The 11,433-nt window shown below is 42.1% G+C and overlaps 1 protein-coding gene across 1 annotated transcript; it reads left to right on the forward strand.

Moving 5' to 3' along the window:
- Positions 1 to 495: 495 nt before the first annotated feature.
- Positions 496 to 11,041, forward strand: T265_14703 (hypothetical protein; the record flags this gene model as incomplete). Its single annotated transcript, XM_009174853.1, has 4 exons — positions 496 to 547; positions 2,131 to 2,236; positions 2,451 to 2,661; positions 10,730 to 11,041. Coding segments are annotated over 4 exons (681 nt in total), but the record flags the coding sequence as incomplete, so codon positions are not given.
- Positions 11,042 to 11,433: the final 392 nt, after the last annotated feature.

The following is an 11,433-nucleotide window of genomic DNA, read 5'->3' on the forward strand; positions in this document are numbered from 1 at the left end:
AGGAGTCGACCCTCACCACTGGTAACTGATGGCGATGTGGTCGATTTGGATCCGGGACTGATTCATTTGTGGGCACAACGTCATCAAGCGATTCTGCTGTTCCCGAACTTGGTCTTGCAACCGAACAGTCTGCGGTCGACACACTTCTGAAGTAGACGATCATCGTTGTCTTTCCATCTCGTATCCAAGCCAAGACGACCACCCAATTGGGCCTTAGCAACGCTTAGTCTACCTACCTGGGCGCTAATTTAGCCACCAACCAGTCCATCGTAAAAGAGAACCTAGAGCATCAAAGAAACTATCTTTGGCAGATTCAGAACTATGGTCCGTTGGAGCGTAAACTGACACAATACACAGTGTCCGACGGGGCCCACTTCCTCGAGATCCTCTCCCAGATGTCAAGCGAACCGCACAGAAGCGACTAACAATGGGTATCTAATCGAGTGAAGACCCAACAGCAGCTATTGAATTATTCATCCAATCAAATGTCTACTGATGAGTAGTCAGACTTTTATTCAACTAGCCATCGAACGTCCCACAGGACCCGGTGAGTGGCCGAAATGGAGTAGGATTTGGCAGTCAGTGGAAGCCTGTGCATCATAAGAAGTCAAAGGCAGCTTGCAAGGACTCCCACGTGGTGCTGTGTGAAAGCTCTTGACACCGATGTAAACCCAAGGCAATAAGAACAGTGCATGTGCGTGCAGAAGCCCGCTGTAAGCAGGCTGTCAACCCTCCTACACACGACCTATGGATGGGCATCAGCACCGACACCACTTATTCCTACTGTCAAGATACGGGCATCATCAGTCGATTTCTTCAAGTTTCATTGCACTATCGCACCTTTTCCAGTATGACATCGTGATGTCCATTAGCACAACGTGAAATCGGCAGCGGACTATCCGGTAGTAGCATTTCATCAAGGTTACCGTTAGTGACATTGTCATCCTTAGGATCACAATGTCGAGGAGGAAGTCATTAGGAAATGAAACGAGCTTATTTAGTTACCATATACTACAAGTTCCGAATATTACCAAACCATCGGGTTGGAATTTCCCTGCGCAGCTAGGAGTGCCCTCAGATTCGGAAAGCTCAGTTCGATAACTGAAGAAACTGGTTGGCTAATAAGTGGTCCAGGCTGAAACCATTAACACAAGAGTCACGTGTCGGATCCACCTAAACTCGGCTGACGATTAGCAATTAAGGTGGATATGTTAACTTCCTAGGATTTAAGCACACCCACGCTGTATTGCTAGAAAGTAGTCACAACGCAACCAGCTTCATGATTAGCATTCAATCGTTTTACCTGACATCACTTCATAAGTGTAGACAAGCTGTGATCAAAAGTAAGGCCAATAGGCGGGTGGTGTTCAGGTCGACAACCTGGCCCCTGAACAAGTGGTGACTCATTTGAATAGCCCCACTCGCTAATAAACGCTGTATAGACTGATTTTTCAGGGTTGATCAGGTCTAGTTTATGATGTGAACTCGTTATTCCGGGATCACCAAGTTAGTTTCTCCTGATGCACTCAGCTATGCATCCCACCTTATGCTCCCACCCTCAGATTATCCGTAAGCGCGCCCCTTTAACTACTCTGGACATACTTCGACTTCGGTTAGTTTCTATGACCACATTAAAACTCGCGTTCACAAATGTCATTCGAAAAGGGCGTCAAGGTCAACCCAATCAGCCGAAAACTTTTCTGTCCATCACACATTGTATTTTAACTTTGGTTGAAGATTTTGAGATGCGCAGATAAGTTTTTCTGCCACTAATCCTCTTCGCAATGCGTCCATGAGCAAATTTTGAGGCACTCACCTGGACTGAATGTCCACTGCTTTCGTCGGTGCTGCTTTTGTACGTATTCATAGAAACATGTAGTCTGTGGCTCGGACTCAAATAGGTGATAGATCTCCCATTCCATTTCTGTCGGTTCAGCTTCAATCGACCGATAGTTTCGTTCGCGATAAGCAGCTGCCTCAATTGGTTCCTGGGTAGCAAGAGATGTTTTGAGGAGCGCACTTACAACAGAACTATATAAAACTTGTATTATCGTTCAACGGGATAATTCCACTTTAGTTTTGTTCTGCATATTTTTCTCGTGTTTACCAGTTAGCTTCCACACTGAGAAGGAAACGACAAGAAGTGTATGCTGTGGGGTTTGCGGGATGTGTATTGCTCACATTCATATCACTTTCGTTTGAAAGGTCGTTCTCTTGACCTGGCGCAACTATTCCGGTGAATCCACACCAAAGGGGGGAAGCACTGGACTCGAGTTTCGCTCTTATTGGAGCTCATCAGCAGTGCACATCCAATGACCGTGCCGGGGTTTGAACTCCGGACACCTGACATACGAGGCGAACGTGTTCACGCTTGAGCGACGTGATTGGTATACCTGACTCATCATCGATATGACGACCCAGTAACTGTCCCAGTTTCGATGACCGATTAGCCCCCACAAGCTGAACACGTTCGCCCGATCAGACGTGAGAATTCAGAGAATTCAGATGCGTCCAATGTGCGTTGGTGGGATGGAGATAACGCGTTCTTCTGGCATGCCAGGTGTCCGGAGTACAAACCCCGGCAAGACCATTGGATATGCCCTGCTGGCGAGCTCTAATAAGAGCGAATCCCGAGTCCACTTCTTCCCCCGACCCTTTGATGTGGATACACCAGAATAACTGAAGGATAACTGTTCAAACGGGAGTGATGGATGTCCGAGGCTCTTAGCTACAAAACCTTCACGACTGAAGTACAACATTTTGCGTTAAAATGTTGCATTTTGTTGTGTGTGCTCAAATCAAACAACACCATAATATACGCTCATATTTTCGCCGCTCACCAAATCCTATTGTCCACTGGAGCAATCGTACCTTTGGCGGAAAGGTCTGGTGGAATAATTACCCAGAATCGCTGAGACCCCGGGATACCTAAATGGGGCTCATAAGTTTGGACCGGCACCCTGAACTCAACTGCTCGAGTGCTTTGGTCCATCAGAGACACGTAAAAGCTTTTCAAAATTCAAATCCACTGTGCGAATACCGAGCGCCAGATTGATGTGAAAAAGTGACAAGTGTCTTCATTCACCTGGTTACTAGGCTAGTAATGTAAAATTACCAGTTGAAAGGTCAAGTGAAGGAATCACTACGATATCCAAAGAGTGCTGATGTTCTAACGTGGCTAAGACTCCCGCTACATCCAACTGGTGTACACAGAACGCTTTGATGAACTTCGTAGATTCCGTTTTCAGACACAACCCCATTCGGTTTTCACTTATTGACTGACGACTCCTTTTCCCTGTCTGGTTCTGATCATATCTTTCTTCGAGATGATGAAGAACTAAGAAGACGTATCTGGTGATGGAACTTCGAAGGAACCACTCCGAACCTTTTAAACGGTGGTTACGGGAGTTCTTGGGAATACACTTCTTCAAGGAAAAACTTCGGCAACGGAAAAGAATAACCGTTGTATTACATTCTCGTATTCGGCAACCTGGATTTGCGGTAGCACGCCCGACTCACATGTCAAATGTCAGAAGTTCAAGGCCCGGCACAGCCAAGGATATACGCTGCTAATGAGCTTTGATTGGAGCAGAACTCGAGTTCAGTGCTTTTCCCCACTTTGATATGCACTCATGAGAATTAAGCCTCGAATTCTTTAACTAGGTAGATTAACTAATTTTGTTGTTGTGCTCTTGACTGAGAGGTTGAAGCTGGCATACTTCGAGTCAGTCTAAATTAAAAGTCACTCAGGGCAACCATCCTTCGTCTTTGACAGACCTGTGCCTGCCAGCCGAACGTCGTTTCGACATTCGCTTTGGATTTAAATGACTTGGCTTGAAAAAGCACCGAGGTACACACAATACCAACAGGAAGATTGAACCCCTGTCCAGGACTCGAACCAGAAGTCCTTCACTCGCCAGAGAAATGGCTTGCCAGATGAGCCCTCGGAGAAGCCGGAAGAAATCGCTCATAGGCAATTGGCCGCAACCGTTTCGACGAGAATAAAAAAAATATTGTCTGTGAATGTTATTAGTGGATTGCTACGGGAAGTTCACGTTCGCTTTCCTTCGAATTAGGTGCATTTTTAGAGTGAATTTTGGAGCATATCTAACGGTGAGCTTGCGCGATAAAGTTGATTCTAAAATCCTTGAAGAAATCCACTGTTTTTAGACACAATTTGACGGGGGGGGGGTAAAATCAACTCATTTTGTAAATGACATTTGAGAATAGGGCGCATTGTGATGGAGAGTGCATGTTGCACCAAATGTGACGTACCTCTGTGTAGGGAAGCAAACGTAGGCAGATAGTGGCACAAGGGATGAAAGTAGTCGCCTCCAATTCGTCCTTCCAGTAGATCGTTTTGGCATCATACGCTTGAAGATGTTCTGGGATTCGACAGCATAAGCGCTTTTGATGTCCACCAAGATGAAGAATACCCTGATACGTCGGTAAAAAAAAAGCAAAGCCAAACTGATTCAGCTCTTTCAGACACGGAGGGCTAAGGTAAAGTAATTCGACAGAAATTCACTTCATAATCAAAAAGAGAATTTTCGGGCTTGTTGTGACAATGGTTGCACAGTTTAACGTATTTCCCGCGTTTAATCACCATTTGAAAACGCGCAGTAACAAGATCAAATAATAAATTTACTTTTCAATGATAATAAGGGTCCGTTCGATGGTACTTGAGGATCCTCGGCAAGCTTCCCCATAAATTTGGAGAAGATTCCCTCAGCAAGTAAATATTTTCTATCCCTTAAAGATTGCGACCGAAATTTCATTGCTCCTCAGCTTAGCGTATCTGATTTACCTAACGGAAAATTAGCTGCTCTGGTGACGAATAGTAGTAGCTCGGGTTGTGTAGGTGGTCTGTGTCCTGTTTGCTGTGCCTGCAAACGTTTCGTCACCAACCCAGACGACGTCATCAGTGCGTATTAAGTTTGCCGCGCCTCGTACTACGTTGTACCGGCGCACCAAATGTACTGCATCACAAATTAACGCAATGCTTTGGAATATGTCTATAAACGTGTCTCGATTAACCATTCACTTCTATTCTAGCTTCGTCCCAAGAGCGTTAAATATGATTATGCTCACCGCTTTGTTGGATTTTATTAAACTATATTGGATTTCCTGCTTAAAATTTGATCTGTGAATCCGTTATTATTAACATACACAGATAGACAGATAGATAGATACATAGTTTAACTGGTTGCCTGATCTGTTGATGGATTGATAGATAGAATGCTCCATTGACTGACTGATTGACTGACGGACTGGTTGATCGATCGGTCGATTGATTGATTGATTGACTGAATGAATGATTGATTGTTGATTGATTGATTGATTGATTGATTGTGATATTGTATCCAACTGCCTTCCGGGATACGCCTAGCAATAAAGAAAATACTGTTCTCAACTTGATGCAACTGAAGGTGAAGAAATTTATTCCTCTTTTCCACACGTAACGCAATCCTTACCTGGTCATCAAACAGCCGCATTAGGACATTTCCAACGATGCAAACTTTTCCATCCGTGATCCGCTTAGTGTAGATCTGTAGGAACAGCAGGGAGTTCACCGATAGGGCTTTCTCCTTTTCCACCTGCACCACTATTCTGTCTTTTGTTCGAAACAATGGAGATCGTATCAGAGATCCTGGTGTGTGGTGAGTTTGCCGTTCTCCCTTTGGGATCAGTGGCGAACCAATCGTCATATCAGGAACCACCAGAATATCGGGCATTTCTGAATCCCAGCCAGTATTCAATAACGTGCCAGTCACCTTAAATAGGTGACAAAAAATAAAACTTGGTCAACTATCAACCATCAACTACCATCATTCAAGAGTAGAGAAATTCAAATACTATGCAAAACGCAGACCAAACTCACACAGTTCGTTGGGTCCTCTGTTAAGTAGGTTTCCTGTGACACTCAGCCCATATCACGCAATCACGACAAAAAATGTCCTGAGTGAGTCTCTATTCAAAAATGGAAGTGTGCTAACCTTGTGGTTTTTCTGTGAAAGTTAGACAAACACTAGTAGTTAGTGAGTGCGAGGAGATGAATAGTAAATGAGCCGGTCAATTTTCACTAATAATTCCAATTATGACAGATTGTTAAATATGTGTGACGCCTCACCTGAAAGGAACACTATATTCTTAAGCTTACTCATATCATTCACAATAGAGTACCCGAGGGTAGCTAAACCGGATCAGTGTGGTGCAGAAATCATACATCAAGATGCTACTCCGCCTCGGGAAGAAACATTCGTGTCGAGGGACATTTCCGCATGCGTTTTCAAAAGCAGTGTACTGGGTAACTGCTTTCAATGCTGATCCTAAACGGTGTTGTGGCCCTGTTATATGCTAAGGCTGCTGTTGATGTCCGAAGAATAACAAATTGTCCCGTAAATATCCTAATAACAAGGATCACGAGCAGTCGCTCTGAGAGGGTAGACTGAGTAGAGATGCCATGTGTATTATTTGGTCCAAAGCTTAACCCTACTCACAAGTGTCAGTGCATGCCACTGAGGGCACTAAGCTACTCCATTAACCGGAGAGTTGTTGCGCTTCAGCCTGCCACAAATGTTTGTGTAACCCAGTCCAAAATTCATTAGTACATTCATGCATGTAAACGCTTGATTGAGCCGCCGCTTACAACAACGATATGTTGTCACCAGCCAGAAGGAATATGAGTTGAAATGGAGTTGTTTGGAGGGCGAACAAACCCACTTTGGGGTAAGTACGAGTAAGTTCGGCCAAGTACTGTTTTACGGGTATAGAAGGTTTTGCACAATTGTCAAATTTTTGCAGGCTATGGTTGAAATATTATTTTTAAAACAATCGGAGTTCAACGAGTTGAGACTTTGACTGAAGATACGCGAGTAAGATTGCACAAAACACAAAACGGATCCTAGAAGTATTCGTAGCTATAATTGACTATCCTGGACACCACCGTCCCTGTCGAGACGGTTTTGTATTAAACCTGGAACTGTAAAGTGTACCAAACTAGCTATACTCTATTTGTCTATCTATCTATCCATCTATCTATCTATCTATCTATCTATCTATCTATCTATCTATCTATCTATCTATCTATCTATCTATCTATCTATCTATCTATCTATCTATCTATCTATCTATCTATCTATCTATCTATCTATCTATCTATCTATCTATCTATCTATCTATCTATCTATCTATCTATCTATCTATCTATCTATCTATCTATCTATCTATCTATCTATCTATCTATCTATCTATCTATCTATCTATCTATCTATCTATCTATCTATCTATCTATCTATCTATCTATCTATCTATCTATCTATCTATCTATCTATCTATCTATCTATCTATCTATCTATCTATCTATCTATCTATCTATCTATCTATCTATCTATCTATCTATCTATCTATCTATCTATCTATCTATCTATCTATCTATCTATCTATCTATCTATCTATCTATCTATCTATCTATCTATCTATCTATCTATCTATCTATCTATCTATCTATCTATCTATCTATCTATCTATCTATCTATCTATCTATCTATCTATCTATCTATCTATCTATCTATCTATCTATCTATCTATCTATCTATCTATCTATCTATCTATCTATCTATCTATCTATCTATCTATCTATCTATCTATCTATCTATCTATCTATCTATCTATCTATCTATCTATCTATCTATCTATCTATCTATCTATCTATCTATCTATCTATCTATCTATCTATCTATCTATCTATCTATCTATCTATCTATCTATCTATCTATCTATCTATCTATCTATCTATCTATCTATCTATCTATCTATCTATCTATCTATCTATCTATCTATCTATCTATCTATCTATCTATCTATCTATCTATCTATCTATCTATCTATCTATCTATCTATCTATCTATCTATCTATCTATCTATCTATCTATCTATCTATCTATCTATCTATCTATCTATCTATCTATCTATCTATCTATCTATCTATCTATCTATCTATCTATCTATCTATCTATCTATCTATCTATCTATCTATCTATCTATCTATCTATCTATCTATCTATCTATCTATCTATCTATCTATCTATCTATCTATCTATCTATCTATCTATCTATCTATCTATCTATCTATCTATCTATCTATCTATCTATCTATCTATCTATCTATCTATCTATCTATCTATCTATCTATCTATCTATCTATCTATCTATCTATCTATCTATCTATCTATCTATCTATCTATCTATCTATCTATCTATCTATCTATCTATCTATCTATCTATCTATCTATCTATCTATCTATCTATCTATCTATCTATCCTATCTATCTATCTATCTATCTATATATCTACCCACCCACCCACCTACCCGTTTCTCTGTATGTCCGTCTGCTCATCCATTGTCCTACTTGCCAACTTACTTATCGTACTGTTTGTGGGATCCCAGCCACATTTCCCCGCTGTCAGTCATCCGCACTCACAAACTCTTGGGCCTTCTCCGGAATTTTCTTTGCCGCTTGGATAACCTACGGTATTTAGATCAGATTCTAGCACTTGGTAACCTTCTTACTCTACTCAACACAACTACCCCCTCATTGGGGAAATTAATCCTTGAAGGAAATTTCATTAAAAAGATATCCAAAGCTTCCAACCAGGATCGCCATCCGGTCGAGTCTGGTTAATCACGGTTGAACTGAGAAGATTTATTACCTTGACTGACTACAGCTGGTTTATTGTCGCATTCGCGTGATTTTCGGTGGTGTACTATTCACCGCCTGACAGTGTGTGGCCTGAGGCTTCAGATATCGGTGAACTTTTGTAGGAATTGTAACTCATGGTAGTGCTTGCGTAAAACGACCTGGTGAAAATGCTTCTGATATGATGATTATCACGAGAAACACACATGAACCAAAGTATGCTTAAGGTCATCTTGTTTTCACGACTTCAATATGGCCTCACAGAAAAAAATCATTCTCAAAATCTTTCCAAGTTATCTCAGAAACTCTTTCAGACGCTTCCCTATTTCATGTGTCGGACTGTGTGTATGTAATATAGTCTATTATTAAAATGAATTCCTTAAAGGATGGAGAACCAACTTCAAGCAAAGCAGAGCATTTAACTTCTCATCGAAACGCACCAGACTTGGTTAACCCTAGTTTAGTTTCTCCCATAAGCATAACCAACTTCCTAGGGTAGTGAAATTAGACGAGACGTGCATGGAACTGCACTTTAAGAGTAGAAGTCGGCACACACGATTCCCATTCAATAGGTGTTATCAGCCCATGAAAGTGACGTGCACGAATGAGGTGATGAATTCTAGTGTGACTTGTACCGCGCAACACAGTGTTATTTATTTTCACCTTACGCCATATTGTCTTATCTACTATAATGTGTCTGCAAGTCTGGGAACTGACTTCGTTAACTGGACCCTGATAAGGCCTGATGTGATTAGAAGGCCTAAGCACGTCTCTGACTCGTCTAAACTCTTCTTCACTCATACCGAAAGCATCAAGTAATCAAATTGTAAACCCTCCAAGCAAACTGAGAAACGATGCAGGTTGCAATGTGCACAACAGCTGGTGTCTTGCAACCACTCTAGCTGCCCACAAGCACTATGCACAATTTGTGCGTGGGACGGCCATCCGTTCATAAATCCCAAGAGCAGTCAGTCCATACTGCTGTTGTGACGCAACAGAATCCTACATCTTCTAGGATGCTGTTCATCAGTAACTGTTGGCAGCCTAGTTAGTCAAGCTTTTGCATATCAGTGTAGATCGATATGTGTGTAACTGGAAGACACTCGGGGGGGGGGCAAATTAAGCAGCGATTGTATGACGGGAATCAGGACTATTTTAATCGAGCCTTCCTTTTGAAAAGAAATCAGTCTACACCGAAAAGTCAAGAGGCACTTCATAATTTGTTCACAATTCACAATTCCAGTGGATTGTTCATCCGAAAAGTCGTCAGCCAAGGGGCTGGTCAACACGTGACCACGTGATGTGAATTCCGTGACAGAAGGATGATTGGCGCTGTATTATGTCTAAGTTAAATTTCGAATGAAACAGTATGAAGTCAAAGGTTATGAGAAGGAGATTGTTGGCTTCATTGTTTCACTCACAATGCCAAAAAGCATCAATTTTACATCATAAACAGGAACAATAGCGAGTTAATAACACTGTCGATTACTAGCCGTTAGGTCGCGAGTTCCAGTCTCCTGGAGCTTCGTGAGATACGCGCTGCTAGTGGTTCTTAATCACCCTGAAACGATCGAGCAGAGCACTTCTCTGCTTTTTCGTAAAGACCGACTTCTTCTGCAGGATGAAATTTCGGCCGAACAGATGAAATTGTCCGAGTTCTTTCGAATTCAGCAGCATACGAGTTAACTTACGTGCTACCCTCAGTTTTCACTTTCCCGCAGTCTTCTTCGCTGCAGGGTACTCGTGACACTTCAAAGTGCGGAGTGAAATCATTTTCCATGTTCTATAATGACGAAATGTGACAAATAGCATCAGGATCGACTGGGCATCGAAACAATTTGGGTCTGGTCAAGATAGTAGGTCTCACCGAAAGCCAAGGGACAAATGAGTGATTTTGGGGTTTTTGCGGGATAGGTATGTTTGTTCAAAATTGCAACCAAAATTCTGCCCAGTGGGTTTCAAGAGTGTGTCACGCTACCTAACTGGGAAGTCCTGACTGGCGGGTCAATCGATCGTCACAACCAGGACAGTTACTGGGTCATCGTTCGATGAGTCGGGCACACCAATCACATCGCTCAAGTGTGAACACGTTTCGCTTGTTCAGACATGATAATTCAGATGCGTCCAACGTGTGTTGGTGTAGTAGTGGTTACACGCTCGCCTCGCATGTCAGATGTCCGGGGTTCAAATCCCGGCACGCCATTGGCTATACACTGCTGATGAGCTCTAATAAGAGCGAAACTCGAGTCCAGTGCTTCCCTTTGGTGTGGACTGGCCAGAACACTAACGCCAGTACAGGAACACGGCCGTTCAAACGAGAGTGGTGTGGCTATGAACAAATGAGTAAGTGAGCCAGGGGGGCAGACTGGTAGAGATTATGGGATAAATGGCTGTTCCCACTTTTCCGGCCGATTCTCCGCGTTTCCAGTCGAACCGGTTAGAATATTTTGGTTCTCAGTCGATTTTGTTACCGGTCCTAAAAAAGTGCGGTTTTGTAGAACAGTATTATCCGACAGTTTCTGGGTGGACAAGTCCCGCATTGTGAAAGAGCTGCATTCATTCATACACAATTCTTAATCGGTTTTCTAATGTGTCGGGTGCCTACCAAACACACAGACCGTAGCTTAAACTAAACTAAATCGTTCTGACCACAGGGAAGCAAGGCCACACGAATGTTGAAGTCCCAAGAACATTGGTTCCATCCATATAACTATCGAGCTTTGTGCACCGTAAA

Source organism: Opisthorchis viverrini (genome assembly GCF_000715545.1).
Source record: "Opisthorchis viverrini unplaced genomic scaffold opera_v5_247, whole genome shotgun sequence".
NCBI lineage: Eukaryota > Metazoa > Platyhelminthes > Trematoda > Opisthorchiida > Opisthorchiidae > Opisthorchis > Opisthorchis viverrini.